The following is a 20,559-nucleotide window of genomic DNA, read 5'->3' as shown; positions in this document are numbered from 1 at the left end:
AAGAAATTGATCCACCGCTTACTCCGATCACGAGCACACGCTTGGTGAGGATGACGTCCAGGATAACACTCTCCAGTGTTGACACTGGGAAGTTTATATCAGGAACAGCTCGTTTTAGCATTTCTTCACCGATTCCCCATTCGTGTAACTGTATCTGAATCTGATTATCAAGGTAATCGACTCTCTGTTGTAGATCCATCAAGTCCCGTAGCAATTCAGTATTATCGTATTCCTTATCCTGTTTCTTTGTGGAAACCTCCTTGACTTCATCTACAAATATGTGTCGTTGCTCTGCAGGATTAACATTACTTTCATCATGGAAGGATTTGGGCGTTGACTTGAAAATCAATGATGTGGACATCCAGTAGATTAGAGATACTGAAACCAATATTACGATTGCGCTTGCGATTTTCTTCATGTTCATGTCAGCGTCATGTAATCAATGAAAGGAATCCTTCTTAAATTCGTCAAACACCTTGACAGACCTTCAAAAACAAGTTGTATTCGTATTGGAAATGTGACATTTTGGATTTCAGTATGTTGTGTAATGAAAAATCAGTTTGGCTGATATAAAGTTACTAAATCACAAAATAAAACATCCCAGCTGACACGTGTCTCATTTCTTTCCTCATTATTAACAAATCTAAATATCCCAATTGAATTTTCAAATAGTTTGGCAGGTTCGCACCGCTTGTCTGCAATACTACATCGCGCACAACTGTTACACCAAGAATGATATCTGACACGTTTCAACAAACCTTACCATAGATCAAATGATGCTTCACCATTAGTACAAACCCAAACGTACATGTACGCTATAATGGTCGACTACATACACCGTGACTGTGTGTTTATTAGTTTGCACCCGTTAATGTTATCTCTAACCATACACAATCGCATAATTCCTGGGTTTGTTTTGTATTATTATCTAGCGTATATTATGTCCACCAACTGTTACACCAAGAATTATATTTGACACGTTTCAACAAACCTTACCTCAGATAAAATGATGCTTCACCAGTAGTTCACTAGTAGTTCATGTACGCTATAATGGTCAAGTACACACACACACACACACACACACACACAGATAAATATTTCACCGACAAGAGTAGGGTTGGTGTCAGAAAATGAAAAGAAGCAAAAACCATATAAAACTAAATTGAAAGCGATGTATCTACCAGCGATTGAGATACTCTCAATATTTCCAATTACATTGAGCTTGTAATATGTAGCTAGAGCTTTGTAAAACCTCATCAAATTGTTTTACTTTATTCCGTTAAATCTGAAATATTGAATGTAACTGTTAAATCATCGGGACAGCTGGTAATGTTTTCGCCAATTTTTTACTTTAATTAGTTCGGAGATGAATTCTCTGTAATACTGTATATCAATCATTGTATGCTGCTAAGTCCAAAAAAGAGAGAAAAGAACTGATTGTTTGTGGTCAGCGCGCGCATCACTTAAATACCCCCGCCTTGGTCTTTCTTGTGTGTGTTTGTCCAGCCCATGCAGTCTGCAGATCGGTAGGGAAACACAAAAATAGCCCTCCCTACTGCAGTGAAGACAACTGCAGAACCAATCATGAACAAGCAAATGATATCTGCCTCACATACACACTTCAATGTGTATCGCCTCGATAATAACGATGGTAGGCGAAACAAAAAACAGTTTACACCCCAACCGGATTAATTTTCTAACCCTTCCCGTATTCGTCACATAAAAAATGTATATTTCAGGCAAATTTTGATGAAAAATCTTTTTCAGTTCATATAAATGAAAAAGATAGTAAACTGTATAAAAATAAAAGAAAATGATTTGTTTTTGATTGTTTTTATGTAACTGTCAATCTCCTTCGTGAATTTTTTACATTGTGAATTATGTTAAAGGTTTGGAAATTGTTGATCTGAACAAATTTCTATGTATTCTAGCATAGTTTACTGAATGGATAAAATAGGAATTCAATTGATTGTTGGCCTTTTTTGATGTTGACAACATTTTTTCACTCTCTAATATTATGACCTGAACAAATATGCTAACGATATGCAAATTAATATACAAATTATGTCGCCATTTTATTTTTCAAAATCGTGGAGAACCCTGCACTAAATAAAAAGTACTAAATAAAAAGAGCAGTAACCGCCATAAATAGCAGACTGAGTGACAGGTTTGTTGAGAATTTAAAAAAAAAAATCGCGTCGTCGCACACTTTTAGACAAACTGTCCTGAACAAGAACTATGTTTTTGGCCTAATCGGGGTTGCATACTTTTTATGATGTGGCGTCTGGCAATGAAGTTTCATTAGATTCGTTCACTGAGTGGAATTTCAGTTACACTATTACAGTTGTACATGTAATGTTTCAATGTAAGTTTGGATAGGAGGTGACAAATGTGAGAGCTGTTCCAGTTTTGAAAATCCGTTTTTAGTAGGAAAAGATAATATATAAGTGCCATCTGTTGCAGAAACAGTCACATAGTTATTAAAATGTTTTAATAAATCATACAACATGTGAAGGTTAACGTAACAGAAGAATGAATTAAAGACTTTCATCACAGTGAAACCAATCAAAATATTATGGAACAAACAGGGTTACGAAGGGGGGGGGGGAATACGAAATATTTTCTGAGGAGAAAATGGGGCTTGAAAAAATGTTGATGATCTGAAAGGGGTGGGGGGGGGGGAATACGAAATATTGTGCTTATGATTTGAACCAAAATACACCTAGAACAGGAGTGGTTGTTTACCAAGTACATTTTGCATTTTAGTTGATCAGTACAGTGTTTTTACTCTACGTCAAACCTTTGAAAAAGGCTGTCACAGACGCAACGTCTGGGTACTTGTAGCAAATGCTGATTTTTAAAGTAAATCTTGGACTTGTCTCCTTGAACTAAATCACTACGTTATACTCATGTCAAGTCCCATAATTGAAATTTCCTCGTATCTTGCGTTCACAGTTGGACTGATAATAGTTTGCTCAACAAACCAAGCTATTACTATTATTATTAAGAAAACTAAATACTGAAACAGTTGAATTGGGATTTGAGTGTAGCAATTGATACATTTGGTGTCTACAAAAGTCTGCCTAACTTTCTCATGAAACTGCTCTTTCTATGCGTGGAACATTGAAACACATCAAGTGATGACGAGTGCTAAATATCTAGACATACAGATTAATACAAAATAAAGCTGCTAATGAAATTTCTACTCACAGAGTCAAAGTGCACTGACATTCATTCTCGCACAAATATAGTTAAAGGCCTAAATTATGATATAGCCACCTCATTCTGAACTGTACAAATACATGTCTTCGGACTATGAGTTGTATAGATGCATTCCCTTTATGATTAATATTATCAGATAGTATGCAGATACATGTAGTGGCAATAAAAAGTCCGAGAGAAAACCACGTGATTTCATTGTACTTGGTTTAACTAAACTAATATCAGGCAAAAATATATTTTTCTATCTAGATTTCGTTCGTTCGTTCGTTCGTTCGTTCGTTCGTTCGTTCGTTCATTCATTCATTCATTCATTCATTCATTCATTCATTCATTCATTCATTCATTCATTCATTCATTCATTCATTCATTCTTTCGTCCAGTGTTATATATAATCATCAGCAAAACCTGATGACCATAATTTCTTCACTCCTACATGTATTTAATAGATTGTACCAGTGGAACTTAAATCTACTTTTAACTCTTATCACGCACAAATAAAACTCAACTTAATTCTTACATCATAATACATTTGGCAAGATGGCACATTTAATATCAGCAAGTACAAGTATCCCGATTAACTTTGAATCTCTGTATGTAATGTTTTGACAATTAGCCTGGCAGATCATCTAAGTTAGGTAATATATAACCACCAAAACCGAGGTGTTTCTGGAATCGAATCCGATTCGATTCCAGAAACATCGAGGATGCGGTGGTTATCTGACTTAAATCACACGTTCACAAACCATATGAATTTCAACGAACTATGCTCCCCATCACTCTTGAGCATACTTAAACGTGCATAGGTCGCTACCGTTAGGTTCTATAGAACCAACCGCTCACTCTTCTTTTGTTTCAAATCACCTGGCAAAATCGATAATGATTTGCATATCAGCGTGTATGTATCATCTGGTGAAAGCGTTCATAGCAATGTTTTTGAAGCCCTCTGATTGGATGAAATGCATATGTTCCTAATTTGAATTGTAAAACATTATATGTAAGGAACAACTATTTCCATTTCCAATCCAGCCACCATGGAGATCAGCGATAGTGATAACGCCATCTTTTTTACTCCGAATACTTTTTAGGGCTCAACTTCGCTTTGAGAGGTGGTCAGGAACACCATAAAGTTAGGTGGGAAAAATTCTCAAATATCGTTGAAAGTATGCGGTAGTAGTGGGCGTCGTTATTTGGAGTATACTGAAGATGTCAGCAAATGTAACCAGGGTGGTCTGAAAAACCGTTTCATTAAACGAAAGACAAGAAGAGCTTATGAAAAATGTGGAAAACAGATGTCGCTGCACCTACTATGAGTTGGTACAATACTAAATGATGGGTGAATGTAAATTCTATATCGTATCTGAGATTTAATCTTTTGACAAACCACACCGTCACAGACAAAATGGTACTTTCTGGGGACACATGAGTACATGATACAAATCACATTCATACGATATGTTAGTCTTATCTTCACAAACGGTCAAATATTTGTATCTATCAGTAGCAATTCAGTACAAAAAACGGCCTGATTTTTCGACTAGTTTCGTAAGAAGTCAATATATCGCTACATACATACATACATACATACGGACAGATGAGAGAGAATCGTTGAATTCAACGGGTCACGAGAGATCCTAGAGAGACAGAGAGGGACAGACAGAGGCAGGCAGAGACACACGCACACTCACAGACAGACAGACAGACAGACAGACAGACAGACAGACAGACAGACAGACAGGCACAGTGAACCAATAAAATCGACGTGTCTCAACCACTCAGCAGTCTGTCAAACAGTTGACACATCAGTAGACATTACCATGACAACTGAAAACAGTCTCGGATGACTAGTTTTACAATGTTTTCCTTTCACCAATAGTCATTTTTGCGATGAGACGACCGATTAATGATCCTATTAAACTACGTACCATGTACTTTCACATCTTTCATATCGTAGTGTAAAGGTAATATAAGATAGTAGTGACAACTAAAACTATAGAAATGCGTGGGCAGCTGTGCCATAAAAAATATATATCATTCAATGGTGGTTCTGTGTCGTACAGTGAAATATCTAGACATCATGTATATGTAACGACTATACCCATCAAATTTAAACACACGTTTTTCTCTCTAAAATGTATATAACGTGGTCATTTTTCAACAACATTGTCAAATTGTAGCCAATGAACTGCAAATGTTTTACTTGATTTAACTTGATTGATAATCAAGCTGTACATTTTGTTATTATTTTTGTTTGTTTGTAACTATGTACGTATGTATGTATGTATGTATGTATGTATGTATGTATGTATGTATGTATGTATGTATGTATGTATGTATGTATGTATGTATGTATGTATGTATGTATGTGTGTGTGTGTGTATGTATGTATGTATGTATGTATGTATGTATGTATGTATGTATGTATGTATGTATGTATGTATGTATGTATGTAGAAAGATATGCATATGGAACTTGTAAGTCAGTCCGTAGACTCAAATAGATGTAAAATCCGACGTTTCGAATAAAAATTCTTTATCAAGGTATTATCGGCGAGCTTCAGACATGTTTGGTAAACACCTGAACACATCTGAATGTTATGGAACAGAACGGCAACCGCGCGTGATTAACGGTAATACGTGTGAAAAGTTATAATATTCGCACAAACCAAATAGAACCCAATAGAACACGCCTGAAATTAAAAAAACCAAACAAAACTCTGATTAAACTGGAAATGACGAGAATAATCTATTAATTCCAAGGGGTTCCAGCGTTCCGCAGAAACCTTACAAATTCCTGAAATAGACATATCTGATACACTGTGATCGTTGGTAATAAAATACAAAGATACGGGATAGTTACGATTCTTTTGTCTGGTCAGGCGGAGATGTTCCACGAAACGATCACCAAGACGACGTACAGTCGAATCTATATATATATAAAAAACCACATTTCTGACATGTAATGCAGTACACTACATTAGTACTAATACAATGCAATAAATCTACTCGTAACAGACACACTGTACATGTATGTATGTATGTATGTATGTATGTATGTATGTATGTATGTATGTATGTACGTACGTACGTACGTACGTACGTACGTATGGTATGTATGTATGTATGTATGTATGTATGTATGTATGTATGTGTGTGTGTGTGTGCGTGCGTGCGTGCGTGCGTCCGCCCGCGTGCCTGTCTGTCTGTCTGTCTGTCTGTCTGTCTGTCTGTCTGTCTGTCTGTCTGTCTGTCTGTCTGTCTGTCTGTCTGTCTGTCTGTCCGTCCGTCCGTCCGTAGCGATGTATGTATGTATGTATGTATGCATGCATGCATGCATGTGTTTATGTATGTATGTATGTATGTATGTATGTATGTATGTATGTATGTATGTATGTATGTATGTATGTATGTATGTATGTACGTACGTACGTATGTACGTATGTACTTGTGTATGTGTATGTGTGTGTGTACGTGTGATCGTGGGTTTATGGACGCTCGCACGTGTGTGTGTGTGTGTGTTTGTTTGTTTGTTTGTTTGTGTGTGTGTGTGTGTGTGTGTGTGTGTTTGTGTTTGTGTGTTATGTGTAAACCATACTATCGTGTAAAGTTGGTAAAGTATAAGAAGCAAGCTCAGTTCAAGTACGATATGATCATATTTCACTAAATTTCAGACATTGCGGATATTACTTTTACTAATTCCATTAAACATATAAGCCTGGTATTACATGGTGTGTAGCAATTCTGCGCTACTTAACATATCACTTCTCTTTAAAGTCGGTGCTATAGAAATTTTAATGATTGATTGATTGATTGATAAATAATACAAGTAGCGTATTGATATGTATATGAGGAGTATAACTGTCGAATGTTGCTGAGCATACAACTATTGATGGTATGTTCAATCCATATACTAATTAGATTAACGGTCTTCAGGTTTATCCTGACTTGTTTTCCAAGTCACTCACCAGGAGCAATTGGAGGATGTGAACATTGATAAAAACACAGTCTTCACTTGTTATGAACGTAAATCATCTAATGCATTGCGTTGACCATGGCGTTACATTTTGTGGATTGGAAGCTGTTTCTTGGATGCCTTGAACATCCGTAGTCTACCGACTGACGTCAATACTTGGGTGTGTTACTGTGCTTATGAAGGGTACATCAATATAATGATGTTTCTACACATACTGTGGGTACGTTATTATTTATGTACATTTCTGTGTAGTGTTTTATGTAATATGTGAACAATTTTATTGTAGAACGGAGTTCCTTTGGCTTTTCACTCATGGGACACGGTGTGTTTTATGGAATCATAGACACATTTCACTAACAAAATGATAATGATAGTCACACACACAATTGGATCCTCGCAAAGTAATACACTTGATAATTCAATTATAGTGGCTGAAATGATTACACACATGCACGGATATAATTGTTTACTTTCCAAATGATAATCAACATGACTGCTTGTCTGCTTGTACATTCCAACTGTGTGTGGCATATCAATAAATTTAAATATTTTATTTTGAATTTGGAGTTGTCGGAATGTGTTAAAAAATATCAGGTACCATAAGCGAAACGCTAAAGCAACAACATATCTGGTGTATGTCCAGAGATGACTTACAGAACACGCGGTTCAATAAGCGTTTAAGATTTAAACCACAGGCTAGGCGCCCGGGCTGGGTGTGCGAGGGGAGGGGGTTACTCCCTAAATTTACAGAGTCTTGTGCGGCTCAAGTTGAAAACATCCCCCAATGGGAAAAAAACCTGCAGAAAACTATCCGGTCAATTTCCTTTTTGCATACGTTATAATACTCTCATTCAAAATTTCTTTAAACGTCTCAGAGGCGATGTGAAAGCTGAATACCCAGGAATTTGAAAATAATGACAATTTCAACTTAATCTCTATCTCTACCATGAATATCCAAATTACCAAAACACATGTCGTACCAATAATGGAATAACTTTAATACAAAATAAAAGCACTTGTTAAAAGGCTGGCATTCATTCCCACACGTAAAGTCCTCAAAAAAATGTAACTAATCAGAAAGATGAATGATTTCTAGAGCATCTTGCATCATATATCTATAATGCTTTGAGACCTTAAGATATATACCATTTTCGTTTTTTGCATAATTCTCCAAGTTACAAACTTTTGTAAGTAAGTATCGGGAATGATATATACACTGAGCTTGAGTCAAAATTAGAATCCTGACTGCAATTTACATAATCAATCAAGTTACGTCAAAGTAGTTAATCTCAAATTCAAAAAATTTCTTCTAACAAATCATATCTCTTCCTAATTGACCAATCAAATGAAGGTCAATATCAAATTCGAGCCAATATGTATGGAATGTAGGAAAACCTACATAAATGTTTATCTCTGTGTGATCTGTAGGTTTTTCTGTTTGATGTCGAAGTACGAGTAGCTGTCATTATAGTACTTGGTTGTACAGGCGCCATTCCCTTCGAGAACCTGTTTGTAGACAATTCCCTTATCCCATAGAAAGCTAATCCTAAATATGCCTTTGCTACAATATGTATGACAGACTATACATGTAGTATAATTTGTTATCTGATTTGCGACCTTACATGCCATGTCTGCAACCGTTTATAGCAAAAATAACTTCTGTGGGTGTTCTGATAAAAGTGAAAAAATTGAGGGGACATTGTAATTACAGTATGACTTTGACCTTGGATCGAAGAGATCATGTGATAAGTGAGTTGCCCGTCCTCTAAAACCTATATAGGGACCCTCCCATCATATCTATAGCACTTCGTCACCTTGGTATAATCACAGACCAATTGACTTGGGAACAGAACTTTGTTATGAAGCAAAGCCAAAATATGCATTATGTCTTGATGGTAGCACAGACAAGTAAGTTGTGGTAGTTAGGGAAACACCTTTGAATGTTTCGATTAAAAACGGGAAAATATTGCGGTGTCCTTGTAATTCGACTACGACTTTGACCCTGGATCAAAAGGACCATGTTATAGGTGAGTTACCCTTCCCCTAAAAACTTAACATACACACTTGCATCATATATCTGTAGCACTACGGGACCCTGAGATATTCAGTACTTTCATATTTTGGTGATCTTGATACCTGTTGTCTTGGTGACAGAAGTTTGTAATAAAAGCAATTCCGCTAATGCCTTTGCTCTATTTTTCCTGAAAGTCTGTAATTTCATATTTTCTGAGCGACTTTCATCTGTAAAGATCATGTCTGATGTTAGCTATGGACAAGATTCCGAAGGTGTTTTATTAATTACAAAAAAATTAAGATGACCTTGAATTTCGACAATAACCTCGACCTTGGATCGAAACGATCAAATTGCTTGTTCCCAAAACCCTATACGCAAACATTTACATCATATCAATAGCTCTTTCAGATTAGTATATTAAAACTTTTGTATAATTGAGGATATTAACAGTTATCTTTTTGCTACAAATGAACTTCATACATGCTTCTATTTACGGTTTTCGGAAAGATTGTATGTTTGGCTATTTTCTGACCGACTTACAGCTTTATTAGTCATATCTGATGGAAGTATACAGAAAGGTTTCAGTGAATATTTCGATAAAAGTCCAACAAATTAAGATGACGTTGAATTTCGACTATGACCCTGAGCTTGAATCGAAAAGGTCATGTAATCATTGAGCTCCCTGTCCCCTCAAATATATATACACACCCTTTAATTACGATTATAGAATTTCTGGGGCACGAGATGTGGTGTTTTTAATGTTTACGCATCTTTCAAATTAATGTCAACGTTACCATGGAAACCGCCTCCTTTGAGTTTGCGCAAGAGAATCCAGAGGGGCAACATCAGTTTTCTGAAGGCCGAGATGTTACTCTAACTAAATGTACTGCCAAAAATTGTACTTTAAGCCGGGAATATTTTTTAAAAATTTTAGCCTTGGCCCCCTGACTACACCCCTGCGCTAGGCGTACCATAATTTTGTCAGATGAAGATATTCTTCTTCATACTGGATGCAAATGGTACATGCAAAGTACATCAACTAAACTGAGATAAAGTCATGGGGATGACTTTGTGGGAGACAGAACTATTTAAATATTCTTTTCATATTCCAAAGGGATCAAAAGGGTAAAATGGCGAGAATTTATTAAAGTTTTAATTATTCATCACATCTGTGTTATTTTTCATGACGTCATGCCTGTACATTCATGGTTCACTAGTTTACTAGTAAGTATTATTAAAGGTAATATCCGTAAGTGTATGTGTCCACTGCCCAATCGCCAAATCGCTAATGTGGGGGAATATCTAGATCTGCGTTGGACAATATCTTTGTCATGAATACACATAAGCCAAACTTGGGAACGCCAAAGGGGAACATAGTTACATAAGATGTTATCAACGTAATGAGCATTTATATAAAGAATGATAAAAAAAGTCACAAACTGAGGCCCCTCACCATGTATAAAGTCTCCTTACGTTTTGTTAAATATCAATTGTCAATTTTGAATATATTTCTAGAATATATATTAACAAGTAGGAATGGTTTCAGTATTATATATATATATATATATATATATATATATATATATATATATATATATATATATATATATGGATTTATAGATATAACTTAAGATGTGCAGAATGGTGGTTGAGGCTCTCGACACTGTATTTGTCGTATCTGCGTTGTTAATGGCAACGTCTACTAGTGAGGGTATACATGGCCATACTAATTAGAATCGTCTGCTTTTTAATCAATATAAGTGTTGTTTGGTTACCAGGATGGATTTCAGTACATAATTCATACTCATTAAAATTACCTGCTTATTAATCAATATAAGTGTTGTCAGGACATACTTCCTTTCTGTGATGAGTGTACCATTAATTAGTCCAGTAATGAAGTCATCATTTTAACAGATGGTCCTGATGAAATAGACATTTACTCTACAGTAGCAACTATGGCTGACTGAACTCAAATAATGAAGGCTTGTAAAACTCTTAACACAATATGTCTTCCCATGTATTCTAAATATGAAGGATTGTGTTTTTCTTTAATCATCTCTCATATATTTTATTCGAGATGAATGTATATTTATGACAGGCCATGTCCTTCAATATTCGATAAAACACATTTCCATGCATAAAGTCGCATTTTTGTTCTTGAAATTCATGTTTTCATTGGTTATGTACGTATTTGTATTCTTGAAATCGGTATAAAAAATGTTTGTATTCTTAAATTTCGATGTGTTATTCATTAGTTTCATTTTACATGGTTACATGCATTTTTATGTCCTTGAAAAAACTGTATTGTAACAAGAAGCGGGTATAGAGACTAGGGTACACGGTATGCCGACTTGTCGAGATGGTGTCTTGGTCGATTGTAAATTTATTGTATTCGTCAACTTACATTTGTATTCTAAATTTCCATGTTGTTATTGATGAATTATTTTTTGTATTCGTAGATTATATTTGATAGGGTTAGTTCCATAACTGTCTAAGTAAAAACATGTTATTTAGAACCAACTTTAATTCACGTGTTTACCTAGTTAGGTTTCAGAATAAAGGTTGACCTTTTTTGAGAGCAGAAATCACACATAGACAAAATTAGAATAGTTAAAAGTGACAAATACCAAACATGGAGTCAGACCCTTATGGTACTAATCCCTTCATTCTCATTTACCAACTTCTTTTCATATTGGACAAGTGTTATATTTACATGCCATAAACTTCATATCCACATGCTGCAATCCTATTTCCTTTATACAAGTGAGTGTCATAGATAGACGGACTAAATTACAATAATTATGACTACACGGCTAATGATACACGTGAATCTGAATTGAACCATAGCATCCTGATGTATTGTAAGATAAAGCGAACATCTACCGGCAAGTGATACATGTGCCAGCATGCAGTGAATGTATGAATACATAACAAAAGTGGCCATGAAAACAATGTTGCTAACCTTTTTAGTTCTTAGCGCTATGTTAAGAATATGGGACACCATGTTAAGAATGTATTGGGAAAGGATAAATTTGCAAGTTATCCCTACCCATATAGACTCGCACACTACCCTACATAACCGCCACTCAGGGATTATCTTGGTCTAAAGTGTATATAACACTAGTAGTTGACATAGACATGTTCTGATACTGTTTTAAAATGACATCAAATCTATGGTATGTGACCATGAACGAATAATCATAAAACAACACTGTTTTAAAACTTCGTTTAGTTTCTAATACTTGTCTTAAAAGGTTTGCTATCTTTATCTTTAAATAATATCGTGGGTATACTATGTGACGGTCAAGTTTAGAGATTGTACACCCATATCTTGTATAAGTAATCTAGTGAAATACAATAATCTCTATAATTAGAAGATTGACTTTAAATCATATTTTTTACAAACGCCATAAAGAAATATTTTATTATTTTATATGATTACCTTTGCACTCTTGAGAAATATATACCCTGCATAGATCTTTTCAAAATGAGTACACTTGCATTTGTAAATATATAGTTTAGAAGAATTTGAGGTGTTAGATATATAAATAATAGTTTATTAAGTTATGGAAAACATGATTTAAATTTTATGCTACAAACATTTAAAATATTATGACACTTGTATGTATGTTAACGTTTGAAATGAAAATTTTCATTTTTTGCAGGCGGTGGCTACTGTCCATATGTTCCTGGTCAAAGGTCAAGCACAGGGTAAGTGCGAACACAATTTGTACATGATATGCATTTATGATAATCATGAATATTGCTAATATTCTGTAGTATTCTGAGCTAAAAGTCGTTTATATTGAAATGTTCCGGAATGCCGCAGAATATGAAACAGTTCACCCTTTTTATACTGTTGAAATAAAACTTGATTTTCTTTGACAAACAGCGTTTATGATCGAGCATGTAATATTTAGACATACCTTTGCATTTCTTTGCATGTAACTAGTGACAAAAAAAGAATTTTTTAAAGGATCATACTGTCGAAACACGCCAGTGTGCAACATTTTATGCGATAGTATTTTACACCATACACGGTTATTGACTGGTGTATCGCAATTATGTTCATAAATAAATAAATTGAATGAAAATGACGAAAATCATGAAAAAAAACTAAACAAATGAATTCCAAAACTAGCAGTTCACTTATCTATCCACTGTCTGTAATCTAAACAAGCTAAAGGAATCACAAGACAATTGAATACTTAACAATTCAATGTATGTTTTCATCGGGACATCTTTATCTGCAAGGCGAAATCTAATGTTTAATTATTTCTGCAAATAAATATAACAAAGTGTTCAAATAAATATCTGTATTTATGCCTGTTCTTATTCTAGTCGACATTCAATGTTAAGTGGCCCTCGAAAAAATATTGTTTAAACTTTTGTTGTTACTTTTCTTTCAAGAAAATTTCAAACTGTATTGTCACCTTACAAATGTTTAAATTTAATAAAGGCCAAAAGGATATCATAATTTAGACTTTTTCGAATCCAATATGGCCGCCATCCAATATGGCCGCCGAATACTGTGTTAACCTTATGGGGAAATATGTCTATGAATGTTCTTAATCATCCAGGTATGAAATTGATAATGAAGTAATATAATTATAATCTATCCTACTGGACTAGCTGTTGTTTGAATGGCCACATAAAGTTCCACGTCCTAAGCTGGACGCTTCTTCAGACCGATTGGTGATCTGATGACAGGTGGTTGGTTACACCTGACGAAGTAGAATTGTCATGTGATGATGGGAAAAGTAAAAGATTGGTGATTTCCTTGAAAACAAGATGGTGAACCCCGAATTTCTTTCATGAATTCAAATAAAACAAGTTTTTAATATCATGGTTTCGAGAGAATTGAAGACCTTTATATTTCCATGAAAATTCGTCTTTCGAGGTGAGATGCATTCTACCTTAACATAACATTTATGCGTGTTTGTTTGTTTGCAGTAAACATTGACTATAACAGGTTTTATCTCAAAGTAAATGGTGCTCGCATACAGGAGCCTCATGACATGAACAGCTATGTGTACGAATACCAACCAGACATACTTTTAAGGGGAGACTGTGCTAAACGATGTCTTCACAAAGATTGGTGCAAATCGTATTCATATAGCAAAGGACAATCAATCAACAACACGTGCATACTTTCGGATGACACGTTCGTACATCACGGTGAAAGAATTGAAAATTGGAAATACTTTGAAAAAGGTAAAACCATTTTGCTCAATAGAAAACTTATACTCAATAGAAAGCTATACAAGTTGGCACATCACAATTTTGTCCTCATAGTAACATGTACCTAACTTTGACGAAGAAGAAGCTTCTGAACAATTTCATTATGTGTTTTATTAAAACTTGTGAATTTTGGCAGTTTATACTTATTACAAATTTGACGATTTAAGGTTTTATATAAGGTTTCATTATTCAGACAAGAAAGTGACGCGGTGTAAAGTAAATTCCTTGTTCACTGAAAAAAACCTAATCATATGCATTTTCAAAGATAATCATAAATTTGGACACACTTGTGGTAACACACCATCTTTTTCTTTCAGTGTATAAGAACGTGGCTTCTTCTAAACAAGTGTCGTTAGTTTACGGACAGGACTTTCAACAATTACAACTACCTGGTGTTCAGCCTTGCTTAAACATGGAAGCTCTGCCAGAATATAATGATAAGAAATTGGTAATTGATCTCAGCATTGTTCATGATGTTTTCGGATTTGGACTTGTTTACAAACCAAACAGTCAGCCATGTAAGCGTTATGATATGATTTCTCTTTAATATAATATAATATAATATAATATAATATAATATAATATAATATAATATAATATAATATTATATATCTTAGACATCGATTATGACTAGGTTCGTAAATACATGTATGCCCCCCTCCCCTACACACGTTATGCTGTAAATCGTGAATTGTAACTAAGAATATGACAGCTGTTCAGTTAAAAGTTATAAAAACATGCTAACTACTGCATAATGTTTATTTCCCTTGTTGTGTATTACCTGTACTAAATAATTGATAAGGTAAATTGACCACACTGAAAAGTGCCTGCAATATACTTGAAATATATTAAATCTTATATTTGAATTTGACCCTGATGGTCGAGGTCTTAAAAGAAAGCTTTAATACACACGATAATATAGTGGTAGAAATTTGAATGGCGTCTCTATGTACTACAGTTTTGAAGTTATGTAGTAAATATTGATTTATAACTACAACTATAGACATCATTCGGTCAAAATGTGCATATATGTCGAAAAAGCGAAGTGCACATTTCTGTCAAATTTGTGCCAGGGTTGAAAGAATCGGCCGTTGCACTTCAAAGATATGGACGACGTCGTGTACAGGCGGACGTACGGATGCACGGACGGAACCAATTGTAATGACCCCTCATCAGGAGTGATTTTAGGGATATTCATTTTCTGGGAATAGAAATCGATCCCTGAGGCTCGTTCTACCCTAAGTTCGTCAGAGCTAATGACATTTATATATATTGAGTGCATAGTACTAGAACTGGTCTTGTGCAAAATAGTTTACTGGTAACATGTAAATCATCTATCATCTATCATATATACATATATACTATAAAATCATCTCTTAAGCTTTTTTTGCATCAAAAGATGACAAATGGTGGTTGTATCAATACTAATATTATTAGTTGTCTTATGTGAACTGACCAATGTATACCCTTATACTTATTTGTCAAGTCTGAAATTATCTCGCGCTGAAGTGCTATTTAATGATTTAGCTATTTAGCTCTGATGACTTTTCGAACTTATTGATTACATCGGTAGGGGATCTTCTGGGCTATGTGCACGTGGCTGTGACCGGCGTGTTTCCAAATAATCCCAAGTACTCAAAGTTAAACACTGAAACCGAATGCACTGTCCCTGCGAATGGCAAAGAGCTCGACTCCAATGCGATTTATTTACAATTGGCTACAGAACCCCTGAAAGGTCGATATGTGGTTTTCAAATGTAATGAGATATTGTGTGACAAACTGTGTGAGATTCAAGTTTACGGAGAAGGTAAGTCGATCTAAGTAGACGTCGACATTAATCGATGAAGAAGCAATTTTTCTAGTAAATTTACATATGGTATTGTTTTATTTGCGAACAACTGTATAGCTCATGACGAGTTAGTTAAACTCCTCCTGAAGGAAGGTTTACCGTGGTTAGAACTATTGAAAGGTTAAGATTGGGGTTCAAGTAGTAATCTCGATTTGAACGTCCACATGACTAAAGATTTTTTTTTCTTGATTTTCGACAGGAAAAACAATTATGGGACCATTTGTAATTTGTGGTCAAATGTTGAAATAGTAAATTGCGTTAAGTTCCTCCATGGATGTATTAGTGTAGTGAGTCCGTGGGTTCGTGATTCTAGTTCTGTGGGAAAGCAATACAGCTGCCACTACCAGCTTATGCTATTTGTTCCGAAAAGTTGAGAAATTCTGTGCGAGTCAAAATGTATTAGTAGGCTTTTAATACAGGACTATCAAGATTGTACATGTCGTCAAACTTCTAACTCAAACTTGCCTTAAACATTAGAGAAAATCAAATGTGGGTCAAGTTTACAATGGAGTTAAGGCCTAGTGGACTTAAATCGCTTGATATTTATGAAATTGCAAAATTAGGCTATTCTTTTTACTGTAGTGTCATAGCCTCAATGCAAATGGATATGTTTAGTTTTACGTATAACCACAGACAACTAAGAAGACAGATTGGTAATGGCTATTGTTCGCGGTGTTAATCTGGGGATTAACAGCTCGATCCTTGCCTTGGGTACGCTACAAGGGTCTCTGTCACTTTCAACGTTACGCCGAAAGCTACCGAAGTCCCTCTTCGGGTATTATCCGTATTTTGTTGTTTAAACAGCACCGTGTAATCGGTAAGGGTCAAATATTAGATAGCTTTATTTTCAACCGGAAGCCGACAATTTCTGCGGAAACAGCTTGAAAATCGAGCAAGATTTACCTGAGTTATTGCCTTGTAAAACTTGCTTCTTTGGGACGGTCAAAATTATGAATATATAATGAACATATATATTTGATGTAAAAATGTAGCAATATGGAATTTGTTACACATTGTACGACAAATTCTGACGATAGGGTAAGTTGTGTTCTGTGGCTCTATAGTAAGTTACACTCTGGGATTTTCGTCCTACCCACTGGGATGTTTGTACGAAAAGTACATACTTTATTCAATAGTCGTAACATTTCCGACGTTTACATGATGGTGTATGCATTCATCACCCATGTCAAAATGAATACACAAGCTGTTAACTGTTCCCCGATCAATTTACCGGGTCGGAGTCCCCACCGACTCCACAGCGGTACAAGTGTGGCCATGATCAAAGTGAAACTGTACAACGGATGAAAACATACAAAATGCTTTGAAAATGATGTTTTAACTAATAAAGAAGGCAAGCTAGCTTCACATCTTAAAATATCTTCAGTAAGATTGTAATTTTTCTTGGAAAACAATGCGTCGTCTTATTGTATGTTTTGCTTTCCAGCATGGTACTGAGAGTCGATTGTTTTTATTTTGATTCATAACATGCATGTACCCCTGTCGCAATCAATGTAAAAAGACGCAATACTAACTTTTGTTGCAACAGTGTTGTGTCTACTGTGACCTAGAAAATTACCTGCATCATGCCAAACATATGTTTATGTATATAGTGTCGGTCGACAAGACGAGACGGTATGTGTTTACATGTCAACGATATTTGATCTGAGTCTGCTTCGAGTTCGCATGAGAGTTCAAGTGCCGATATTGTAAGTCGTCTATTACATTTGATGATTCTGTCAGTAGGATAGAAAACTTTCCCATCAAAATATCGCGTAGTATCGTGTGGTTTGTTGATTTATGCGAGACTATATTGAATTCGGGCAGATTCACACGTTGGAAAGTTATTTCCATGACAATAGAGTAATGTTTACCGGGGCTATGACGAACAATGGGAGAAGCTTTGTTGCCAATCGATATCTGCCTTGTTAGTTGTCCTTGTTAGTTGTCTGTGGTATGAGCAAAGTTATATTAATGTATTAAGAGACTGAAGCTGTTTTAATGGTCAATGAAAACTAAAGGTAAGGCCTAAAAACAATTGTTTGGTTCCACCTAGTTTTTCGCTGCCGACCCTAAACGTTTTTTTTTTTTTTTTTACATATTCGAGAAAAAATATTAAAATCGTAAAAATTGTGAAGTCTCGCCAGAAACAGTGGACGAGGAAACTGACATCAACTTAAAAGGACAATATAAAACTGTTCTTCTAATCTGTAATGGCTGTACATGTGATGGGAAGAAACCAATAACACAGAGACCATTTGTAAAACATATGAATACCTGAACTGGACATTCACAACTGAAAATAACATAAAATAAAATACAAAATCTACCTATTATAAACTTGAGCGTAATCGGAACCACACAATTTTTTTCATTAGGCCGTATATTTCGTAATGACATTATTTTTTTTCCAGTTCCATGGACACCCGTATTTGAAGTGATTATGAGTCCGCTGATATCCCCGTTTTATTGCCGGCAAAGTCCGTGCAGTGTCACAGTGGCTGATCTATGGCTTAACAGCTATGCTGACGACATAAGAGAAGACAACTTCTTTAAAAACTCAACATTAATCAACAACTGGGGAAAGCTTGGTGTAATTGAGGTAAATTCTGAACATCAGTGTTTTTGATATCAGTAGTTAGCCACATGGATTGTGAGGCGCTGGGCGGAAAACAAATGATTGTGTGTTTCCAATAACATGGCCTCAGAAAATAGGGTAGGTAGGTCAGGATTTTACTTTACCTTTACCTTTTAATTGTTCTTACTTTTGAAAAATGTTGTTTCGATCCAAAAACAAAAGAAATGTCGGTCTGAATATCCCTTCTGTGATAGTTTGAAATAAATATTGTGGAAAGAAAACAGACATACATGAAGGTCAGAAAACACAGAATTCCCCTTTTGTTTTAAATGTTTAAAAACATGTTTAGGATCGGCTGCTTAAACTAGGGTCGGTAGAGTTATCGGAAACACACACACACACACACACACACACACACTTTATTTTGCTTTAGCTATAAATTACCATAATTCAAGTCTGTGTTACAACGTTGTAAATTCGGGCAAATGAGGGTTAACTAAGAAGAACAAGTCTTCTGCTTTCGAAGAAAAAAACCCTACGTTACATTATGCTACATTGACCAGATTAGTGTCAGATTAGACAGCCTTTGTCTGGAAATATGGATGTTGAAATGCTATCTTTTCACTAACGTTTATATCAGGACATGGAAGCAAACTTTACGTGTTGTCTATATGTAATGAATAACTGCTGATATGATATGGTCTAAGGTCCCGTGCACAGTTTCCATTCTTTCACATGGTACCCCAGAATGTTGGGGTACTTAATATGCTAAGTGAGAATCGGTTAAACATCGTTAATTCAAAAATCAATGCACTTTAATTAACAAGTTATTTGTTTAACCTTTGTTCTCTTTGTGCGTGGAAGGCACTGTGTGGGAACAGCTAGCACCTTGCTTACATCATGCAATTACCCATTGTACAATGCAAACCGGAAGTGGGAAATATAGCGCCCTCTAGTGTTGAACACTGGTATATGGGGGAAATAACATAATTATGTGTAGTGATTAGCATTTTTGAAAATGAAAGTGATTCTAGAATTGATTGCACAATAGACTTTTTGGCATGATTGAAATACAAAAACATCTGTCACAGACCAGAAATGCCAAATTGGCTGGTCAAGAAATGACTCCAGGATAGAATTAGATAAAATTATTTTGGATAAATAGTCTTCTAAAACTCGTGCTGAAAAAATTTCCTGGACAACCTATCTCCGGCCACTAACTTTCTTGTAATGTAGGTGTTTGAGAGTAGAAAGTGTTTTTCATTCTTGTTTCCGCATTCACCATTTCAAATATTTTTCGGTGTATATGACTTTATTGTAATTTATCCCAGTCAGGCTATAAAAAAATTATCGCAATTTGGATAATTATCTCGAACTAGTTAAATACATGTGAGCACACATACATACATACATACATACATACATACATACATACATACATACATACATATACAGACAGATAGACAGACAAACACATGGACACAAACAAATATCAGGATAATTATCCTGGTAGACATTCCTGACAGTTGTGTGTGTTGCTGTAGGTGCGAATTTCTTTCAGCATGTTTTTGTTCTGTAACTTAAGACTTGTGATATATTACAATTTACAATTTGTAAATTTGTGGTAATAACATTTCATGACTTTAATGAATACATAAATACACAATTGGACAAACACACGCACACACA

The 20,559-nt window shown here is 35.2% G+C and overlaps 1 protein-coding gene across 1 annotated transcript in view; it reads left to right on the top strand.

Annotated features, from left to right (window-relative positions):
* The first annotated feature begins 14,858 nt into the window (after positions 1 to 14,858).
* Positions 14,859 to 20,559, top strand: part of LOC144434371 (uncharacterized) — a 42,486-nt gene continuing 36,785 nt past the window's right edge. The window contains exons 1-3 of the mRNA XM_078122825.1: positions 14,859 to 14,964; positions 16,020 to 16,253; positions 18,707 to 18,894. Coding sequence (XP_077978951.1) covers positions 14,859 to 14,964; positions 16,020 to 16,253; positions 18,707 to 18,894 — 528 coding nt within the window. The remainder of the gene's footprint in view (positions 14,965 to 16,019; positions 16,254 to 18,706; positions 18,895 to 20,559) is intronic.

Source organism: Glandiceps talaboti, chromosome 1 (assembly GCF_964340395.1).
Source record: "Glandiceps talaboti chromosome 1, keGlaTala1.1, whole genome shotgun sequence".
Taxonomy (NCBI): Eukaryota; Metazoa; Hemichordata; class Enteropneusta; family Spengelidae; genus Glandiceps; species Glandiceps talaboti.
Note: the sequence above shows the minus strand (reverse complement) of the source record. Positions and strands in the feature narration are given on the sequence as shown.